This window comes from Neophocaena asiaeorientalis, unplaced genomic scaffold, assembly GCF_003031525.2.
Source record: "Neophocaena asiaeorientalis asiaeorientalis breed wild unplaced genomic scaffold, Neophocaena_asiaeorientalis_V1.1 scaffold263, whole genome shotgun sequence".
NCBI lineage: Eukaryota > Metazoa > Chordata > Mammalia > Artiodactyla > Phocoenidae > Neophocaena > Neophocaena asiaeorientalis.
The window spans coordinates 932,705-955,899 of NW_020175015.1; the positions used below are offsets into that span (position 1 = coordinate 932,705).

At 43.9% G+C, this 23,195-nt stretch overlaps 1 protein-coding gene across 1 annotated transcript in view; it reads left to right on the plus strand.

Moving 5' to 3' along the window:
• Window positions 1-23,195, plus strand: part of XRRA1 (X-ray radiation resistance associated 1) — an 88,364-nt gene that overhangs the window by 9,209 nt on the left and 55,960 nt on the right. The window contains exons 4-8 of the mRNA XM_024762006.1: window positions 3,858-4,039; window positions 7,104-7,175; window positions 8,363-8,435; window positions 11,516-11,613; window positions 16,849-16,982. Coding sequence (XP_024617774.1) covers window positions 3,858-4,039; window positions 7,104-7,175; window positions 8,363-8,435; window positions 11,516-11,613; window positions 16,849-16,982 — 559 coding nt within the window. The remainder of the gene's footprint in view (window positions 1-3,857; window positions 4,040-7,103; window positions 7,176-8,362; window positions 8,436-11,515; window positions 11,614-16,848; window positions 16,983-23,195) is intronic.

Below are 23,195 nucleotides of genomic sequence, written 5' to 3' on the forward strand. Positions count from 1 at the left end.
GGGAAAAAAATCATAAATCTTGCTCTCAAAGTCCACCTCCTCAATTTGGGATGATTCCTTGTCTAAAGGAGGGAAGGAAGGAAAGAAAGAAAGAAAGAAGATAAAATAAAGTTGTTAAAATTAATTATTAAGAAAAAAATTTTTTTAAAAAAACGTACAGATAGAACCCTAGGACAAATGGTGGAAGCAAGGCTATACAGACAAAATCTCACACAGAAGCATACACATACACACTCCCAAAAGGAGAAAAGGGGATAAAATCATAAGTCTTGCTCTCAAAGTCCACCTCCTCAATTTGGGATGATTCGTTGTCTATTTATGTATTCCACAGATGCAGGGTACGTCAAGTTGATTGTGGAGCTTTAATCCGCTGCTTCTGAGGCTGCTGGGAGAGATTTCCCTTTCTCTTCTCTGTTCTCACAGCTCCCAGGGGCTCAGCTTTGGATTTGGCCCCGCCTCTGCGTGTAGGTCACCAGAGGGCGTCTGTTTTTCGCTCAGACAGGACGGGGTTAAAGGAGCCGCTGATTTGGGGGCTCTGGCTCACTCAGGCCCAGGGGAGGGAGGGGCACGGCGTGCGGGGCGGGCCTGCGGCGGCAGAGGCCCGCATGATGTTGCAACAGCCTGAGGCGCGCTGTGCGTTCTCCTGGGGAAGTTGTCCCTGGATCCCGGGAACCTGGCAGTGGCGGGCTGCACAGGCTCCCCGGAAGGGGGGTGTGGATAGTGACCTGTGCTCGCACACAGGCTTCTTGGTGGCAGCGGCAGCAGCCTTAGCGTCTCCTGCCCGTCTCTGCGCAGCTCGCGCCCGTCTCTGGAGCTCCTTTAAGCAGCGCTCTTAATCCCCTCTCCTCGCGCACTAGGAAACAAAGAGGGAAGAAAAAGTCTCTTGCCTCTTTCGCACCTCCAGACCTTTTCCTGGACTCCCTCCCGGCTAGCCGTGGCGCACTAACCCCTTCAGGCTGTGTTCACGCCACCAACCCCAGTCCTCTCCCTGCGCTCCACCGAAGCCCAAGCCTCAGCTCGCAGCCTCACCCGCCCCGGCAGGTGAGCAGGCACCGATCCTCTGCGCGGGAATCTCCCTGCTTTGCCCTCCGCACCCCTGTTGCTGCGCTCTCTTCCGCGGCTCGGCTCCGAAGCTACCCCCATCCGCCACCCGCAGTCTCCGCCCACGAAGGGGCTTCCTAGTGTGTGGAAACCTTTCCTCCTTCACAGCTCCCTCCCACTGGTGCAGGTCCCGTCCCTATTCTTTTGTCTTTTTTTTTCTTTTGCCCTACCCAGGTACGTGGGGAGTTTCTTGCCTTTTGGGAGGTCTGAGGTCTTCTGCCAGTGTTCAGTAGGTGTTCTGTAGGAGTTGTTCCACGTGTAGATGTATTTCTGGTGTATCTGGGGGGAGGAAGGCGATCTCCGTTTTACTATTCCGCTATCTTCCCCCGGAGGTGTATTTGCTTTTAAGGTCTTTCAAGCCAGTGGGTGAGACCCACACGTTATCAAGGATAGTCTCCTTTACTTAAAGTCAACTGGTTGTGGATGTTAGCCACATCTACAATATACCTTCACAGCGACACCTAGATTAGTGTTTGATTGACTAACTGCTTACCATAGTCTAGCCAAGTTGACACAAAATTAATCATCACAGATGCTAGGATTAGTGGGTCAAAGTATGATGAGAAACAGGATATTTGTATAGTCTTGAGCTATCTTTATTAATTAGAAAGGGACTTCTTAGTAACTAAGAAAACCTAAGAGAAGCTAAGCCGATACCACCTTGGCCGAGTGATCAAAATAAACATCACCAGTAATAAGACATATTGACATCATGTATGCCCTGACATTTTGTGCTGAGGAGGGCACAGCATCACTTCTTGCCAAACTGCAAGGCCTTAGTCTAATTATGGGAAAACATCAAACAAACTCAAATTGAGGGACATTTGATAAAGCAGTTGACTAGTACTCTTCAAAAGTGTCAAGATCACACAAGAAAAATAGAGACTACAGAACTGTCACAGTTTGGGGGAAACTAAGCAGATGTGACAACTAAATGAAATGTGAGATCTTGGATTGGATCCTGGAACAGAAAGAGAATAGTGAGAAAACTGACAAAAATCAAGAAAGGCTGTAGATTCATTACTAATATCATGCCAGTGTTAATTTCTTGGTTTTAACCATTGTATTATGATTATGTAAGATGTTAACATTAGGGAACCTGGGTGAAAGCTGTACAGGAACTCTGTATTGTTTTTACAGCTTTTCGGGAAGTCTGAAATTATCTCAAAATGAAAATTTACAGGGGAAAAAACCTTTCCATGAATACTCTTCCTGCTAAAAGCCTACCCCATTAAAACCCAAACTTCTTATACTGGTTGAGATCTGACTCTGCTGACCTCTCCAGCCTCATCTCTTTTCCCTCAGGTCTATCTCCCCACACACTCCAGGCCTTCCTTTCTGGCTCTCTTGGCAGTTTTGGCACCAACTCAGGCTGGAGGCCCTAGGAGTTTGGGCTATTGGGATAGGACAAAGGTCCATGGCCCAGATGGGGGCAGCCCTGGGAAATGAGTGCCTGGGCTGTCAGGCCCAGGATGGGAATAGGAACTGGCTCACATCAGATGTAGGATGGGAGCTGCATCCAAGATGCAGGATTAGCAGCAGTAGTCAGGTGAGTGAAGGTGAGCCCTTGAGGCAGGGGTAGCGGGCTATGCAGGCAGAGAGCCAGTGGTCGGGCACCAAGCTGATTCCCACAGCTCTGTGCTGTTCTTCTGTGCAGTCCCAATCTTTGGTTTTTCCATCTCCACCTAGTCAACTTTCAACATACAAGATCTAGCTCATGCCCAAGGCTGGTAGCTCCCCGCTCTGAGCTTCACAGCACCCTTTACGTTATTGAGCTCCTTCGAATCCTCCATTGTATCCTTCTCCATAGCCCCAGCTCCTGGCACAAAGTAGATGCTCAGAAAAGGTCTGAATGGATGATTGTGGGTGAGAGCTGTGGCTCAGGGTGAGTTCAGCAACACTCACAGTGTGGGAAGCTCTGTGCAGGCCTTGGGAATACTGAGGTGAGTGAATCAAAGTCTGGGCTCTCATGGAGCTTCCACTCTAGAGGGCAAGACAGACAATAAACAAGCGAACAAATACAATAATTACAGATTACAATGAATAAACTAGTGATGAAGGAGAGAACAGATTCCAGAATGTTGTCATGATTTTTGTTAGGTGGGCTTACTAGTAAACCTCATATTCTTCTTTTTACTTAACATACATTTTCTAGTTCGTTCTACAGTGAGCATGTATTATTGGGTCTTTAAAAAATGCCAGCTGTCCTCTCACTTTCTTATCCTGAGCTCCTAATGCAACTTTTGCTGTATAATGATAGAATCCAGGGTAAGTTCTGGGAAGATGTAGCCCACTAAGTTGGTGTCACACAACGGGCTTTACCTTTACCCAAGAGATGACAAATGGGGCAATAACTAGCTGGCTCAGGAAAAAATGATCAGCTCTGCTGAGGAGAGTCAGGGAAGGCTTCACAGAATAGGAAATACTTTATCTACAATCTTGAAGGAACAGTTAGAGTTTGGAGGCAAAAATGTGGAGGAAGGAATTGGGCAAGTCATTCTACACTTTGAGTCTTAGCCTTTTTGTCTGTAAAATGGGGGCAGTAGCATGTCTTCACTGGGTTTGGGGTTGGGGGCCAATTAAATAAGACAGGTATATAGACGCTCCCCCTCCCCAGCTGCAGCACGGTATCTGGTGCATATTAGGTAATGAGGAGCTAATTTTTGTTTTAGTATTAAAGATAAACATTCTGTAAGTGCACAAGTTGTGGCTTTGGAGGAGTTTGCTCCTTGTCACTGTTCTGATCTTCTCAACAGGCCGAGGACACTGGTTAGTGGTTCGGAAATGTAGCCTCAAGAAGAAGCCCAGGGGTGTGGTTGAAGCACGAGCTGAAGGTCAGGAAAGCCAGAAGGTTTCTTTTGAGGTTGGAGGAAAGAAAGGGTCTCGACAGGAAAACCAAGTGGACATTCCGGGACACGTGCTGGACCAGGCTTTTCTGGTGAGAGTAAATGCATCCTGAAAGGCTGGCAGCACCAGCTGACGGCTGTCTTGGTGGGGGGCAAGGACTTGCCCTGCTTCCCTCTGGTACAGTTACCCCCAATCCACCCCAAACTATTAGAGTGATCTTGGCAAATTGAGTATAGCCAGGATGATGAAGGGACCCAGAGCTTTCTTTATATGTGAAGCTTTCTTTACATCCACCTTATGAGATAGGTATTATCATCCCTATTATGTTGTTGCCCTTGTGCAGATGAGGAAACTGAGGACCCAAGAAGTAACTTGCCTTGGCCAAGGTCCCTCAGCTAGTAATTAGGACTCTGGTCTACCCAGGATTAGAACTACTCAGAATTAGAACTCTGGTCTACCGATTGCAAAGGCTGTGCCTTTATATTTTATCAGGTAAAAAGCCTTAATTGAGCCAGAGAGGCAAAGCAGTAGGTCAGGGGAAACAGTAAATTGAAAAATCGTATTCTAGCACCTAGTAGAGTATAAAGATTCCTGCTCTGCTCTGGGGAGATCTCTCTAGGAGCAGGAGGATTGGGGAGGCCCCACATACCACAACCTTTGTCCTTTGGGTTTAGTGTCTGGCTGAAAGCCAGGGATGCCGACTAGATATACCCAGTGTCTGGGGCAGGCTTTACAAAGGGCACTGGGGTGGCTGTGTTAGAGACCAGCCAGGTGATTTCACATCTGCTCTCTGCAACGCTGCGGTGGCTTTGCAAAGAAAGACACATTTTGTAAACCAATGTTCATGTGCAGTCCAGTGCTCATAGCTCCCTAAGAAGAACTCCCTGGCAGCCTACTTTGTACCCAGGCTTTGCTTATGGTTCCCAAGAGATAGGTTTCTGCACAGATCAGATGCTGAAAGAGAGCTTCAGGGAGGCAGCTGGTTACATCTCCGCTCAAGGTGGATAGTATAAGCTTTTTGCAGAGTCCTGTGGAATTTCTTTGATTATTAGGTCCACTTCTCACTGGGAATGAGGAAGACTGAAGCAACAGTACTGAGGAGGGGCAGAAACACTTCCCATAGGACTCTTCTTTTCCCCTTTGTTTTCAACATGTACATCCCCCATTAATTGAGATAGCTTGTTACCCATGTTGCCACTTTGGATAGCAGAAGCATCAAGGATGTTTTTCAGAGTAATGGGGTACCTACCCGCCTATTGGATATGAACGTTTCACTGGCACTTCATATTGACCTTCTACACCAGTCCCCTTACTCCAAGTCCCCGAAACACCTCTTTTCTAGTGTTTAATACATGGTCTCAATGATGGTCTCAATACTATCTACCCAGTCACCAAGCAAGTAACTTGGGGTTATCCTTGGCATGTGCCTGTCCCTCACCACCCTCATCCCTGCCATACCAATCCCTGGTACTTTCATTAGTGGTCAAATCTGTATTCTCTTCATCTGCCCTGCCACCACCCTGATCTCGGCTACCATCATCTTTTATTGGACTAATTCAGTAACTTCCTATTATAGTTTGAACCAACTAGCATGCTTTTGTTTCACATGAAAAGAAGCCAGAGGCATTGTTATTCTAGGGTAGGTTAATTCATTGGTTTAATGACTTCTTCCAAGTCCCAGGTTCCTCCATGTCTCTGCTTTTCTATCCTTGGCACATTAGCTTGTCCTCTTGGGCTGATTGCCTTCATGATCCTGAGATGGCTGCTGAACTCTGGTCGTCACATTTAAAGGATAACGTCCAGAGGTAGAAAAGGGGTTGTCACTGTCTTATATCGAGTTTTAAAGGTAAGAACTTCCCAGAACTGGCATCCCACCCCCAGCAGCCAGCGTCTCCTTGGCCAAACCTGTATCACAAATCCCAACAGTCAATGGTTAGGGGAACATGACCACCGTGACTGGATTAGACAAAGTCAAGACTTAGCCTGTGGAGCTGGAGTTAAAGGATATATCCACTCAGAGAAATGTGAATGATATTGGGGTTCTTTAACAAGGAAGAAGTAGAGAAGTGGCTCTAGAGAAGCCAGTTAACAATGTCTAGTACAGTGGTCTCTCACCACCCTTTCCTGTCTTCTCATCCTTTCTGCGTGTGTCAGACATAGCAATTATTATAAAATTTCTATTAGCCCCCTGCCAAAAAACCTCTGACAGATTTCCATTGACTATAGGATAAAATCCACGCTCCTTTACAGAGCCAACATGGACACAAATGATCTAATGACTGCCTCCCTAGCCTTACTTTGTTTTTCATCCTCTCAAAAGCACCTTGCTTTCACCTGCCTTGATAATTTTCATGACCCCTGCTACCCACTTTCATGGGACCAACTCCTACTTAGCACTTAGGTATCAGCTGAAATACTACTTCCTCAAGTGAGTATTTCCTCACTTCCACACTGAGGTTAGGACCTCCTGTTACTGTCTCCCATAGCATCTTGAATTTCTCCTTTAAAATATTATCACGTTTATAAATACTTGCTTGCTCCTTGGCTTCCATGCAGTTTTAAGCTTTCAGAAGGCATGGAATATTTCTGCTTCTTATACATTGTCTTTTAAATTCCTAGTTCCATGCCTAAACATGAAAGGTACCATAACTAAATGATTAACTGAAAAAAAGAATGGGGTTTGATTAAACAGAAATAGAAACTCCAAAGCTGAGATTTTCTTCTGACTTTTTAATTGTGAAGAACAACGTATGGTAGTCCTAAGAGCATAGTGTTTAGTGATTACAGATTTGGATTCAAATCATAGATCTATCACTTACTAGCTGTGGGACCTTAAGGAAGTCACTTTATCTCTTTTAGCCTTGCTTTTCTCATTTATGAAGAGACATAATCATACTTATGTCAAAGAGTTCAGTTAGGATTAGGAGAAAGTTTGTTCCTAAGAACCACGTAAAGTCAATGTTTCCATCCCCACCTTACAGATGGGAAATAGAGGTGGGACAGCTGAGGTGGCAGCTTGATTCTGAGCAGCTCTGAAGCCCGTGCTCTTTCCACTGTGCCAGGCTGCCCTCCTCAACAGGGAGTCATTTGTTGTCTTGGCCAATTACATAAGCTTTGTTGGGGCCTTCACGCTGATTGTCTGCACTGTGTTCCAGCTGAAGCACCACTGTGTAAAGAATCCGTCCGACCTGTGCACCATTAACGTGAGCGGCCTGAAGTTCTCCAAGGTAAGGCTAGCCAGCAGAGGTGTGATTGGGGTGAGCCAGACCTGAGGTAGCTCCTGGCTGTTGGACCATTGTACTTCCAGAGTCCTTGGGGACTGGGAATCTGGTCATAGGGAGGGGGAGGGTCAGACAGGGACTCTCTGGGTGGGAACAACATTCACAGACACAATCTTTTGCTATATATTTGGTGTTGCCATTATCCCATGTGAAGTGAGTTAAAGGAAATAAATAGCCTTATGGAAGTGGTTTGAATGTGCATAGAATTTTATTGGGGTGTGATTCATTGTATGACACTGAGTTCCCATCAGAAGAGCCTACAGGAGAAATTTCTCTCAGGTTTCAGTGCCAGGAGTGGTAGTGGTTCTCCCAAGATGCTGGTTTGTTCTCAACTCGCAGACTCTGTGACTTATGTAATGAGTCATGTTTCTTTGCACTGGCTAACAGGTAGCTTGGAGCTAGATTTGTGGCCTACCATTAGCCAGTGTATTGCTGTATACCACATATGGCATATATTTTCAGTTTGTAGGCTTTCCATGGCATATAAAGAGAGGTTGCTTATATAATGCCACATAGCAGTTAAAATGTATCAACATAAGTAAACCTAAAAAGATCTATGTGTCTCAACACAAGTAAATCTCAAACACATAGTGTTGAGTGAAGAAGGCAGGTTGCAGAATAATATCTACAGTATGATGGCATTTGATATAAAGTTTTATAACATGTAAATAACACTGTATTTATGGTTTATGGATACACATACATGTAATACAAGTATAAAACAGGTATGGGAGTGATAATCGCCAATTCAGGGTAGCTGTTATCTGTGGGAGAGAGGGAGAAGAGTGTGATTGGGGATGGATACGTTAGGGGGAGTGGTGGTGGTCAACTCTCTGTAGTGTTCTGTTTCTTTAAGGAGATTTGAAGCAAAGACAGCAAAATATTGGGATTCATTAAAGCTGGATAGTGGTTACTCGGGCCTTCAGAGTAACATTCACTATACTTTTCTGAACGTTTGAATTATTTCATAATAGAAAAAAAAAGAAGCAGAAAAGACCTTCCTGCCTTTAACAAGTATCTGCTCCTGTTCTTACCCCTTGAGGTCTTTGCTCCTTCTGCCAGCAGCTCTGGAGCTTCAGCAAGGCCTGCAGGCAGGGAACTAATCTTGTGTTCTTTGAAATGTCTTCTCACAGGCTAAGGAAAAGGACTTCAAGCATTTTAATTCTGTGATTTACATCAATGCCTCAGAAAACCTACTGCCTCTAGGTAAGTTTTCTTCCTGAAAACTACCTTCTGCCTCTTGGCTGTCACAGCCAGTCTCTCGTGTTAGAACTTGCCTGTCAGTCCACCTGTGACTGGCCACGCATCCCTTTTTTGGAGTGCAGTAGGCTGGGTGAGGGAGAACACACAGACCTGATTCCAGTCCAGAGCTGGCACTGCCTACTCAGAACATTTCTCTGTGAGCTCCTGCTTCTCTAACTGTAAATGGAGATAATGCCCTTCCTTTTTTCCTCCCCAAGGTAGGATACCTTGTAGACTCAGATGAGATAAGTACAGTCAGCCCTCCATATCTGTGGATTCCACATCCGCAGATTCAACCAAATATGGATGGAAAATATTTGAAAAAAAATTCCGGAAAGTTCCAAAAAGCAAAACTTGAGTTTGCCATGCACTGGCAACTACTTACGTAGCATATACATTGTATTTACAATTTACGGAGCATTTACATTATGTTAGGTATCATTGGTAACCTAGAGATGATTTAAAGTATACAGGAGGCTGGGCACAGGTTATATGCAAACACTGCATCATTTTATACAGGGGACTTGAGCATCCATGATTTTGGTGTCCATGGTGGTGATGCAGGATGGTGGTGGAGGTGGGGGTTAGGGTGGGAGCGGTGGACCCAATCCCCTGCAGATACCAAGGGACTGCATGTAAGAAATTGTTAAGTCCCTGAAAGCTCCTGTAGGACTGTAAAGCCTTCTTGTTTATTCAGCAGATCCACAGCGACCCCTGCTGGGTGTCAGGACTATATGACTGCTTGGCTTTTAGAAATCAGTGTGTCCAGTTCCTGTTCTGGTGAGCTCAGTTATAGCAGGGTATACGGTCAGTGCCATGATAGAGGGAATCAGAAAATCAACCAGGCCATCAACCGGGCCTAGAGTGTCAGAGGAAATTTCTGAGAAGAAGAGTATGTAGGCTGAGACCTAAAACACGAATAGGAGTGACTCAGGAATTAGAAGGTGAGAAGGCATTTCAGGCCAACTGAGCAGTGATCAGGGGCCCTGAGGAAGCTTTGTATGTGTGCAGGGTATATAGGTAGGGGAGAATGGAGACTAGAAAGGTGGGCAAGGACTATATTATCAGGGGCCCTGGGTGACTTGGACTTAATCCTGCAGGCAAAAGAGAGCCTTGGAAGGCTTTGAAATAGAGAGGCTCAGTGGTGGCTGTGAGGAGCGTGGATTATAAGATGGAAGCCAGGAAACCTGGAAGATGGTTTCATTTTTCCAGGAGAGAGGAGGTGAGGCCTCAACCAGGGCTGTGGCAGTAAGGGTGGAGGGGATTGAGAGAGACAGAGAGAGATTCAAGAGGAGGTAGAAATAACCAGACTTGGTAACTAATGGGCATGTAGAGAAAGGGAGGAACCAAGAGGATTTACTGAGACAGACAGACTACAGGAGAGGCAGGTTTAGGGAGAAATAAGATGAATTAGTTTTGAATGCATTGAGGTTGAGGGGTGTTTTTAAAGAAGCATGTGACGAAGTCCCTGCCCTTGAGGAAACAGCATGGTCTGTCAAGAGCATGGGCTTGAAAAACAGGCAACAGGCATATGAAAAGATGCTCATCCTCACTAGTAAATAAAATAGCATCCAAGTACTATTTTCTGCCTATCAAATATTGACAAAAATGAGAAGGACTGATGACTGCCAGCATTGGTAGGGAAATGGGTACTGTCATAATCAAGTGTAATAAATTGGTGCAATATCTTTGGAAGGTAGTTTGGCGATGTCTCTTAACATAGTCTAGTAGTTCCACTCCCAGGAATTTATTCTGCAGAAACATACTTGTACAAGGATGTTCATTGGAAACATCCTGAAAGCACATCTTTCTATTAGGCTCTACAGAACATTCCAACTCACAAAACCACCATAGGCCACACTTGACACCAGGTTCACTTAGAAGGCTCTGAGTAATTCCACACAGTATGCCAGCAGCACAGCGTCAGCAGTTCCTCTTCAGTGGAATCCTCACTGCTGTTCATGTAGCCATCCATGAGCCATTCTCTGTGGCCCCTAGCTCAGGGCCAAAACAATGAAACTCTCATTGGGTGGATGCAGGAGCCACTCTGGCTTAGAAACCTTGTTCCCCATGGGATCAGATAGCTGTTGTAACACTCCATAGACATGGCTCCCAGAGTTCCTGCAAAGGACATGTCCAGTTATAGGCATCACCACACACACAGACGCCCAAAGTTACCGTGCCCCCTTGAGATCGTTATAGTTCATTTATAGTTTCTCCTAGTCCAGATGTGGTTTACTAACCTGGGGTCATTTTTACCATAGCAATATTGCCTAATAACACAGTAACCATACCATTTGTTTCATGTTACCAAGAGAAGAAGGCTAGAAAGTTAACCCAAGGTCCAGTTCTCAAGCAGAAGGGGAAGAGTGTTCTTAACCTTTTATCCAGATAGTCTAGCGACTATCACTAGGGGGATGGTTAACTAAAATAGGGTATGTCTATACAACAGAACATAATTCAGACATTATGCAGATCTATATGTTTTGACTTGGAACAATCTTTAAGTCATATTGTAACGGGAAAAAAGCAAGTCACAGTACAACGTGTATAGTATGATTCCCTTTTTGTAAAAAGAAGTTTGTGTGTGTGTCAGTATACACATGAGAAAAAGTCTGGGGTATTATACATGAAGCTTTGAATAGTTACCTCTAGGTGTTGAGATTAAAGGGAACTTTTATGTTTCTATGTTTTTTAAAGCTTTTTGGTGGGAATGTTTCACTTTTATAACCAGAAATAATAAAGATCATTTTTTAAATGGGCTTTGGAATTAGGCTTAGATTCAGTCCTTGGCCCTTCCACTTACCAGCAATTCTATTTCTAGCAAATCACTTAGCCTAGCTAAGCCTTGGTTTCTTCAGCAGTGGAATGGAAGTAGTAATCCCTATTTTTCAGGGGTTTTAGAGATTTAGTATCCATGTATGTAAAGCACTTTACACAGTGTCTGGCCTAACGCAGTGGGAACCCAGTAAATGACCACTGTTAATATCTTTCTCTTACGTCCTTCACAAGCCACCGTTTCTCTCTTTCTCCTCCCCCTGTAGAGGCATTTCACACATTTCCAGTCTTAAAGGAACTGGAGCTCGCATTTAATGGCATCAAAACAGTCTACGTGAAGTATGGAGACTTTAAGTCCTTGGAAGTAAGTTGGAGGTAGGGAGTTTTTGGTGCCCACCTGTATCCCTGTAAGGAATGGGTGTAAGGAGTCTACTGATTAAAACTGTTGAGAAGGGGCTCTCTGGGCCTTTATAGCCACCTTGCTTCAGGGTGTTCCTCTGGGGCGGGTGGTGGAGTTGGTGGTGGTAATAAGGGAGTGAGGCTGGTGGAGGTGGTGGCTAGTGGGTGAGAATATATTATACTTATGGCCACGGGGCGTGGTCTTGGAAAATAAATGCCAAAGGTCATGTCCAAAGGAGTCTGTGCAGAGGAGTGATTTTGAATAGAGTACTGTAGGAAGGAGAATTTGAGGGGAGATCTGGATCCAGTGGGGGTTGAGCCATGGAGGTTAAGTGCTAGGCACAGCAAATTGGACCTGCTGAACTAGAGGCGTTATGGACCGATTCCAGAGACCCATCCTGGTATGAGTGAGCCAGATTGGTTCTAATGAGCTCGGATAAGGTTATGGGCCATAGGCCCAGGGATGAGTATGAAATAAAGTAGGGCTGCTATAAGTTCTATAGCAGGCTCTTGACATTTGTACATCCACAGCTGTTTTGTATTCACAAATACAAAAACTTTGTTTGCACTCTTGGCTTTCTCCTAAATTAAATTTCCCATCGTCACGCATTTTCTATACATGCTCTCATACTTCAAGTTAATCACCTCTTCAACATCCATGAAAACTTTAGGATCATTTTTCGCAAAGAAACAAAGCTTTTGTCACCACCCGGGAGTCTGCATACATGGAGAGTAGAGAACAGTAGAGCTGGCTTGAGGTGTGGGGTGGGCATCTGGCCAGGCTCACTCACTAAGTAATGGCCTCTTCCGCACATGTTGGCCTTCTAGAAGAGCTTCAGAGTCACACCTCAGCAAAATGTCTGCATGTCATGAGCCTTGGGGTTTACCCCAAAGAGCTGGTAACTTAAATTATTTAATCTACAAACGTCAAGAGTCGGCCATTCTTCATAAAAACCTCATTTAACCTGGTCTGGCCAGAGAGAGACCTTACACAAAACTGAACTTTTAAGAGTTGATGCCCTTTACATGCCAAAGTTTTAAGAAGTTTTAACCGCTTGGGATGGTAATCTTCCTAAAATGGATTATAAGTCCTTGCATTTTTAAAGCATGCTATACTGAATGTGATGGTACCTTTTCTCCATGGTTTCCAGCCATATTGAGGATAACAGTGCTTTACTATGATTTCTGACAGGAGTGGTCCTCATGCTTATCCAGGAAGCAAAGCTCTTGAAGGTCCAATAATACAGGGAGAGGGAGAGAGTAAATTTACAACAACTGATGCAATTTTGTGCTAGGTTAAAAACATTTTATACCAGAGTTTATTACAGACAGTGGGAAACTGGTTCCAGATGCTCTAGAGATACAGGGAGCCACTTCCCTCACCTACAGGCCTGGGAGCTTATTATAAGTTTCCATTAATTTTTTATTTTGCTTCTTATAAAAGTAGTTATTGAGCTTCTGTATATCATGCATTGTGCCAGGCATCCTACCTTCCTCATCCTTACCATTTCAAACCCCTACTTCAAGTGCCAGTGGGCCACAGGGAGGGGACATGACTACAGGTTCTGACCCCACAGCTGACTTACTGGTTGATCATAATGGACTTTTGGGAGGCCCTACTTCATAGTTTGATAACAACTGATGAAGATTATTTATCCAGCAGACCAGCCCTACCCAAGGGAATTTATTTACATAAGAGAGCAGACCGAAGTCAAGATGCAGAACATAGATGAGAAGAGGAAATCTCCTGGCCAATCATTTGTTTTCATCTCTCTGTGGTTTGAAAGGGCTCTCTAAGAAAAAGGATAAACCTGTCAAATGTCCTGAATTTGCAGCTCATGGCAGTGAATACTTTGATGTGTGATAAAACTTGATGTGACTCAGCAGATGCAGCATCCAAGTTAAGAATCTTCTGTCCTTGTTTGCCAGAAAGGCTGTCACCCAGAGTAGAACTCTTCAGGAGTCAGTTTAGGAAAACAGCTTTGTCATGATTTGATTCTCTGCATACGGGCCTGAAAAAGAGTCAGCTGGAACTCTGCCCTGAAAGTCAGGAGACCTCATTTCTAGTCTTGGTCTGCCACTACTTTGCCATACCTCCTCAGCCAAATAACTTACCTCTCTGGAACTGAAGTTTCCCCCTCTGTAAATTCTGGGCCAGCTGTGAAATTCTGCGACCTGCAGTTCTAAGACTGTTCGTTTCTTTGAGCTGCCCTTACTTCCGTAGAGAGCAGATTTGGACGCGACATGAAATAGCCAGAGCAGCCAGAGCAAGGGTCAGCAAACTTTTTTGGTAGGAGGCTGGACGGTGAATATTCTAGACCTTGCAGTCCGTACAGTCATAACTAGTCATAACTGTCATAACTAGTCCACTCTGCTGTTGTAGAAGGAAAGCAGTTGTAGACAATATGTAAGCAAAGGGACAGGGCTGTGTTCCCATAAAACTTTATGATGCTGAAATTTGAATTTTACATAATTTTCATACAATGTTATTCTTTTTGTGCTTTTTTCCTAACCATTTAAAAATGTACAAAGCATTCTTAGCTCACAGGCCATACAAAACAGGCAGCAGGCTGGATTTGGCTTACAGGCCTTTGTTTGCCAATTTCTGAGCTAGAACACTGATGGAACAGCCCAGTATGGTTGGAATGGAGTGAGATACCATAGAGTGTGGCGATAGATGAACCTGGCGAGGTAACGGAAGAGAGACTGTGGAGAGCCTTAGAGGGACTTTGAATCTTATCCTATGGATAACAGGGGTCCATTGAAGGATTTGGAACTGAGGAGTAATAGGGTCTGAACTGTATTTTAGAAAAACCACTGTGGCATGACTGCTGTATAAAGCATGGATTGGAAGAAACAAGTATGAGAGAGATTGAGGTAGAATCCATTGCTGACTGTCCACATATGTGTATGAAGGAGAGAATGATCCCCATCTTTATCTACGTTTATCCAAGCCAGCTTTCCAGGTCTTCATCCTTGAAGGCTTCTCTCTCTGCCCCTGCCAAGTGGGATCACCCATTTGTGTGAACTCTCAAAACTTGGAATTTACTGATGGCAGCATGAACTCGGCATTCCTTTGGTGCTGGGCATCTTTCATGGCCTGTGCAGTCCTATCAAGCCCTCTGTATACCATGGACTCTACTCATACCCAAACCATTTGCAGTTCTCAGAATAAGCAAGGCTGCCTCCTGGCTTCTATACATGCCACTTGCTGTGCTGTATGTCTTTTTGCCCTTAACAATTTGGTGAATACCGACTAGTCTCTGAGGACAGCTTAAGCATCACCTGCTCCGTGAAGCCCGTCTGGGCCCCCTGGTGGAGCTCAAACATCTATCCCAGCAGCATTGCTACTTAAACAGACACGTATATGTATCTAGCTGCCCAACTAGGCTGTGAGCTCACACAGGGCAGGGACTGGTTCAAAGTAAGCCTTCAGTATAGGGGCCTTGAATGAAGGGATTGTGATGACCATGACAGCCAACATTAAGCATTTACGGTGCACTAGGCTTCATGCTAAAGGCTTTACCTACATAATTCCTCATAAAAATCCATTATTATTTCCACTTTATAGATAAGGAAACTTGGTTAAGTATTGATAATTTGCCCAAGATCACACAATTAGCCAGGACTTAAACCCAGGTCTACAGAGTCTGTCAATTAAGTACTAAAGTGGAGTACCAAACCCAGTCCTCCTCCAGCAATGACCTGCAGTCAGTTGTGTATGTGTGACTGACTGTATTTCACTGAAGTGGCGGACCAGAAACCTTGTCCCTGCACCAGTGGGATAAGATGCGGAAACTGGCCCCATTCAGTAGGCGTCTATGGGTGTGTGTTGGTGGAGGTATTACTGAGTACTGCTTGCCACACAGCAAGCCAATAAATTGAGAGATAAGGTGTTTGGGCAAGGAATAGTGACTTTATTTGGAAACCCAGCAGACCAAGAAGATGGTGGTCTAGTGTCCCAAAGAACCATCTTGCCTGAGTTAGAATTCAGGCTTCTTTTATACTAAAAGAGGAGGGAGTAAAGTCTTAACATTTCCTGGTTCTGGTCAGCCTCCGGAGGGGATGTGTTAATTTCTTCCTTCCTGCAGTCATTCACAGGTGGGCCTGATCAGGATGTTTCCTGTGAGATAAAGGTATTTTAGCTTAATGCTCATTACTTGGGAGGTGGGGTTCCCAGAGATGGGCCATTACGTATAATTTAAGCTTATAGGCAACATTCCTTTAGTGATTAACTTGTGATAGAGTACAAAGGTTCTTCCCTATTACAGAGGGAGAGGGAAGGGAGCAGACTTGTACATAAAAGCTAAAGTGAGTGTCCAGAGAGGCTCTTCTAGAAGAGGGAGACCAGAGACTGGGGTGATATAATTTATCACAGTTGCCTTTGTCTTTGCAGAGAGAAACTGTTTCCTGACTGGTCTCCTAACTCAAGTCAACTATCTCATGAATCTAGATGGCTAGTTAGAAAGTGCTTTATGATGAGGTGTCAGTTTGGGTCATTGTCCTAATAAGCCAGTTCATTTCAGCTGGGTTTTTAATGTGCATCTACTATGTGCCAGGTACTATGCTAGATTATAAGGATACATCGATACAGTGACAAGGTGCTTCACCTCAGAGAGTTTATAGCCTAGTCCACCACTGTGTGCCAGCACCTGCTTAGCACATCCATGTACCAGTACCTTATTCCTCAGGCTTATGTCCAGTTATCACAGTTACCTGGCTGACTGTGAGCAGTAACCTCAGAACAGTCTAGATAAAGCACTCAAAGTCAGAGGAGGGAGAGATTCCATCTGGCTGGGGAATTAAGAAAGGTTTTATAAGGAGGCAGCTTTTGAACTGGCCTTTTAGGACTTGGATTCAGATACATGGAGAAAGGGCATTCCTGAGTGAAAAGCCCAAGCAAAGATCTCTACATGGGGTGTGGCAAGGAATGGGGAGCAGTCACTTTGGCCAGCACCATGGGGTAAACAAAGGCTTGCAGTATGGGGGCTGAGGCTGGCAAATAGGTTGGACATAGTAGAATGACTCTAGTAGACCTTGGAAGTTAATCCTGAGAGTCAGGAGGGTTTTAGCCTGTGGGTGATGGGCCCTCCTGGAAGGTTAAAAAAAAAAAAAAAAAAATCCAGCTCCCACCTCATGTATGAGCATCATTGTCACGAGTAGTGCTTCTGTTTCCCCATCTTATATCTTTGTGCCGTAGTTCCTGGACCTGTCCTTCAACAGCCTCACTGCGGAGGCCATCTGTGATCTGGGGCTTCTGCCACACCTCCGTGTCCTGCTCCTCACAGGCAATGGGCTCACCTCCCTGCCACCCAATTTGGCTGTCGCAGAGCAGTAAGTTCTACAATCCCGGAGTCTGTCCCATGTGTTTCCCTCCTGAGCCTTTGTCTGGGTACATGTGTCCAAAGAAATAGTCCAAAGCAGCTCAAAAGGTCTGTAAGGACAGGCTGTGAGTGCTCAAAGCAGGTAGAATGCCACCTACTGAAGCTCCCAGAAAAGGCACTGGTGGGAACAGAGCCCCAGAGGTTCGGGAGGCCTCAGCTGGGTTTCCCACACTCCTCTGTGCTATTAGGAGAGACGCCGGTGTCTGGAGAGTCACTTTCCCTCCCTCTGATCGGTCACTGGTAAGTTGTGGCTATTGCTCTTGCCAGACTATTCCCCTTCAGGAACCCTCTAAATAAGATTTGCATATTCCCATTCTGCACATTTGCTGAGCCATGCCTTCTGGCCAGAATGTACTGGTCTTTCCTCGCTTAATAATAGCAATGAGTCTGTCGTACAGAGTGAAGTAAGTCAGAAAGAGAAAAACAAATACTGTATGCTAACACATATATATGGAATCTTAAAAAAAAAAATGGTTCTGAGGGGGAAGGGTAAGCTGGGATGAAGAGAGAGAGTGGCATGGACATATATACCAAAATATAAAATACCAAATATAAAATAGATAGCTAGTGGGAAGCAGCCACATAGCACAGGGAGATCAGCTCAGTGCTTTGTGTCCACCTAGAGAGATGGGGTGGAGTGGGGGAGGGAGACGCAATAGTGAGGGGATATGGGGATGTATGTATATGCATAGCTGATTCACTTTGTTATACAGCAGAAACTAACACAACATTGTAAAGCAATTATACTTCAGTAAAGATGTAAAACAAAAACAAATAAGATATAAGGATGTAATGTACAGCACAGAGAAAATAGCCAATATTTTATAATAACTTTATGTGGAGTATAATTTATAAAAATATCAAATCACTATGTTGTACACCTGAAACTAATACAATATTGTAACTATACTTAACTAAAAATTTAAATTAAAAAAAATAATGATACGTGTGTAATGCTTACTATGTGTCAGACAACACTCTTCTGTCACACTAAACATATACTAACTCATTTAATCCTCACAACCCTATGAGGTAAGTGCCCTATTATTATCCCCATTTTATAGATGAGGAAATTGAGGCACAGATAGGTTACATAACTCAACCAGAGTTACAAAGCTAATAAGTGGCAGAATCTGAACCAAGTCCGTCTGACTCCAGAGACCCTGCTTACGACCATTACATTCTCTTCTTATGTAGATTCTGTACATATTCCGAGGGCTATCTCAGACCGTCCTCTTTTCCCTATGAGAAGCCTTCCCATATTAACCATTTGTAAGTGTACAGTTCAGTGACATTAAGTACATTCACATTGTTGTGCAACCATCACCATCATCCTGCTCCAAAACTCTGTTCATCTTGCAAAAATTCCATCAGCTTTGACTGATGGATATGACCCTTTTAAGAAGAACACCAGAGAAGCAAGAAGAACTACAGTCCTGCAGCCTGTGGAACAAAAACCACGTTCACAGAAAGATAGACAAGATGAAAAGGCAGAGGGCTATGTACCAGATGAAGGAACAAGATAAAACCCCAGAAAAAAAACTAAATGAAGTGGAGATAGGCAACCTTCCAGAAAAAGAATTCAGAATAATGATAGTGAAGATGATCCAGGACCTCGGAAAAAGAATGGACGTAAAGATTGAGAAGATGCAAGAAATGTTTAACAAAGACCTAGAAGAATTAAAGAAAAAACACCTAGAAGAATTAAAGAACAAACAAACAGAGATGAACAATACAATAACTGAAATGAAAACTATGCTAGAAGGAATCAATAGCAGAATAACTGAGGCAGAAGAACGGATAAGTGACCTGGAAGGCAGAATAGTGGAATTCACTGCTGCGGAACAGAGTAAAGACAAAAGAATGAAAAGAAATGAAGACAGCCTAAGAGACCTCTGGGACAACATTAAACACAACAACATTCGCATTATAGGGGTCCCAGAAGGAGAAGAGAGAGAGAAAGGACCCGAGAAAATATTTGAAGAGATTATAGTCAAAAACTTCCCTAACATGGGAAAGTAAATAGCCACCCAATTCCAGGAAGCGCAGCAAGTTCCATACAGGATAAACCCAAGGAGAAACACGCTGAGACACATAGTAATCAAATTGGCAAAAATTAAAGAACACCAGATAATTCCCTGGATTCCAAACATATTCCTTTTTGCCCTCAAGGTATAGCAGCCGTCATACCTATTGTTGATTGTCAATATCAGTCACCTAGCCAATATCATAAACCCTTGTTTTCCTGCCTGTTGATTCAGTGGAATGAGCAGCCCAAGTGGCCAGTAGTGAACTTAATTTCCAGTTAAGTGGAACTATTCTTGTGTCGCCTGTAAAAGTATTCCTCCCTAGGAAACTAAAACCTCTAACTCAAGAGCTCAAAGCCGCAGGAATTACAAGCTGCAAGTGGATTGTTGTGTATAATTATAAGAGGAGCTGCTTTCATTTTCATTCATTCATTCCTAGGCCCTTATGCTCTGGTTGTGAGAAAAACAGCATCAGTCTTGGTTGCTAGTTTGTGTGACACTCCATCCTGTAAGTCCACACCCAAACCTCACAGTGGGTAGTTTGCCAGCTAGTGCAATAAATAAGTTGTCAAAAGACTATCTTGACATTCTGTTAGGTCAGCGACTTCTGCGTGATGGAGTATATGGTAAAAAATTAAACTCCACGTATGTGAGCCCATTCTTATACTTCTTTGCCATGAATTGTGTTCCATGGTTAGAAGCAATGTTATATGCACTACCAGAATAATGAATAAGACATTCGAAAGTCCACAGATTGTGATGCTGGCAGAACATTGTGGTCAGGGATGGAAAATCCATGTCTCAAATACATATTTATTTCAGTAAGAAAAAAAAATCACTGCCCTTTTTATGAAGGCAGGTGTGCACTGTAGCCACCCTACGGGGTGACTGGCTAATCCTCCCAGAAATGGTGCCGTGTTAGGGGCTCAGCGTTGGCCTCTGCGGGTGCTCTGCAGGGGTGGTAGGCAGATATGCTTTGTTGAGGGTGAGTGTGTAGCCTCCTTCCCTGCTGCCAAGGCCATTTTGCAAGCGCCAGGGTATCCAACTGACACTCATGGAATGGGTCATCTTGTCCACCTGATCACTGAGAGTCTCCTCTGCAGTGGAAGTCTTTGGGAGCATTCACATGGGATAGAAATAGTCCTTACACATCCTTTTCATCCTGAGAGGTCTGTTCACATGATTTCCCCTCAGACCTCCCCGTCAGCAGTTTTACATTATTTTTTCCAAACTTTGACTCTTCAGCTAAACCACTGCCCATGAATCAGCATAGACCTGTACTTCTGGCTATCTCGCCAACCAAGGAAAATGAACAATCAGATATGTTGCTCTTGTTTTTACATATTAGGAGGATTTCTTCTCCCCTGTCTTTCAGAGCCACCTTTGTATGGAGTTATAATCCTGCAACAGTCTGGTTTTGGTTAGTATTAGCATATCATGCAAAATCATTTGTAAACCTAGCTCCAGATTTTTCTCCTACACCCAGTGGTCATAGGACGTTTGTTTTGGGTTGATGGAGAAGTAACAGTACAGCAGGAGTAGGTATCACAGGAATCTAAGCAATATTAGTTCACGCAACTTTTCCAGGTTTGCTTGAGCCTGATCTCCAATGTTGCTTTCATTTGATGAGGGAGTTCTGCACATTCAGTTCATGTTGAACAGCTCAGGAGGCATGGTCGCCTTGGTGTCCCATGGTCAGGTGTTCAGTCTCTACCAACATGCAGTAGTAAGCCAGAAACTGTTTTTCATAAGGAAAATAGTTGTCTGCAGAATAGAGCATAACTTTGCTCAAAAATGTTTCTGTAATTGGTGCCTTTGAAAGGCTCTATTCATAGAATGAGCAACCATTAATTTATCATCCAAACCAAGACATAGTTGAGGGGGAAAAGTACCACTATTAATTATTTTGGGATAACAGGTGAAAACTCAGCCTGTCCTTGAAAACCAGGATGTATGGTAACCCTATCTATGCAGCCTTAAGACATTTACAGCACAGCTGGACCTACCGATTAATAACACCCAATACCCTTGGCCAAAGATATAATGCCCAAAAAGCAGCTTGCATGGCAGTTGGACTTGTTGCAGAGCCTTGCCTTGCTCTGGATCCCACACAAAACTGGCAGCCTCAGTAAATGGAGCAGAATAGCACAAATGTTTTATGTGTAGCTGCCCAAATCAGAAAAGGCCAACAAAGCTTTGTGCCTTTTTCTTAGTAGCAGGTGGCGAAAGGTGTCTTTCACATTGGAGGTATATTCCAACATGCTCCAGATACCTGGACATCAAGGAAATTAATCAAGGTGTCAGTTCCTTGAATTTTTACAAGGTTTACCTCCATCCTGTGGCACACTCCATACTGAGGCATCTGAGGTATTTGAATTTCCTGCCCATCAGCTCCAATCAACATGGTGTTCTGTGGAATACCAAAATAATCAAGATCCCTATGCAATAGATTATAATAGGGCTAAAGAGTTGGTGTAGCCCCCAGAGAAGAGAACAAAGGTATACTGCTGTCCCTGTCAGGCGAAAGCATATGGCTTCTGGTAGTTCTTGTTCATTGATAAAGGGAAAGAAACATCTGGCATGTCCTTAGCTGTATCACAAGTGTTAGGGGCTGTGTTGATGTGCTACAGTTAGAAGAGTCTACATATGGAACAGCAGCTGAAATTGGAATCACCACTTGATTGAGTTGATAGTAATCTACAGTAATTACTCAAGACCTGTCTTCTGTACAACCCAAATAAACAAGTGAAACAGGGATGTCATAGGACTCATTATCCTTATCCCTTTCCAGTGTTTAGTGTTTGCAGTAATCTCTGCAATTACCTCTGGGTTGTGGAATTATTTTTGGTTTACTGTTTTGGAAGCAAAATTCCTAGGGCTTCAATTTGGCCCCTCCTATTATAATCGCCCTTGCTTTTTTGGTCAGTAAAACAAGTGTGGTTATTCTGTCAGTTGCTTAGTATGTCTGTTTATACATTCAGGAACTGGGGATATAACCACACAGTAGGTTTGTGACTTCACTGGGTCCATTCACAGGCTAAATTTCCATTCTCCCATCAGATCTTCACAATCCCCCACTTTGCATGGTGGGCCACCCATGCCTTTCATATCCCCAGACATTAACACCAATCTGTAGATATTTTCTAGTAACTAGTAATTCTTGAAAGCATTGTTCATTAGAACTTTCTGTAATGTTGGAAATGTTCTATATCTGCATTGTCCAGTATGGTAGCCACTAGTCATATTGAGCACTTGAAATGTGGTTAGTGTGACTGAGGAGCTGAATATTTCATTTTATTAAGTTTAATTAGTTTTAATTTAAATGTAAATAGTCAGCAACTGAATGAGAGACCATGACTCTCCCTTCGGGCAACTCAAATCACTTTTTTTTCTCATCAGATCTAGAGTTTTTGGTTATATAGATCACCAATAATTCCAAATCGTCTTAATTCATTTACAGAAATTGGAGTTGGTTGAAGCTAGTCTTCAATCCCTGCAAGGAACACACTGTTTCTAGTTCACACTTCTTCCTAGGATTTAGTCCTCCACTGCCCTAACTTAAAACGGGCAGTTGATTAGGGCTCCCTTTCTGTGGCACACCCTGGACTCCAATTTTTGGCCTCCTGGGCTAACAAGGTTGTCAGAATCTCTGCTCAGCTTCTTAGCCTCTCACCCACTTCTGTAGTTAGCAGGGAGCCGTAGGGGAAAAGTGGCCCCAAATGGTACATTAATCCCTTTGGGTTTCCTCCTTCTTCTAAATCTTGGTCCCCCAACTTTTCACAGCTTGTTAGTTCCCAGATGTCTTAAAGAAGATTATTTTTAATGTACATATTTTGTCTGGATTTTAGAATTTATACTTAAGGGAGAGTTGCCTCATGTTATTTAGTCTGCAGGACCCAAAGCTTTTCCATTTATTTTGGCCAGGTGCCTAGGTGCCTGGTATGGAACCATTTTAAAATAAACCAAACTAGCTGGATATTTTAGGAAACACTCTGACAATCCAAATTTGGGCTAGAGTTTTCAAGAGGACCAGCCTGCCCTCCCCCCTCCCCTTCTCTGTTCACTCCAAGGCATTTGTCCCCTGGTTGTGGGATGAGGGGAATGGGTTTAGTTCTGGTTCACTCTCTCCTGAGGGT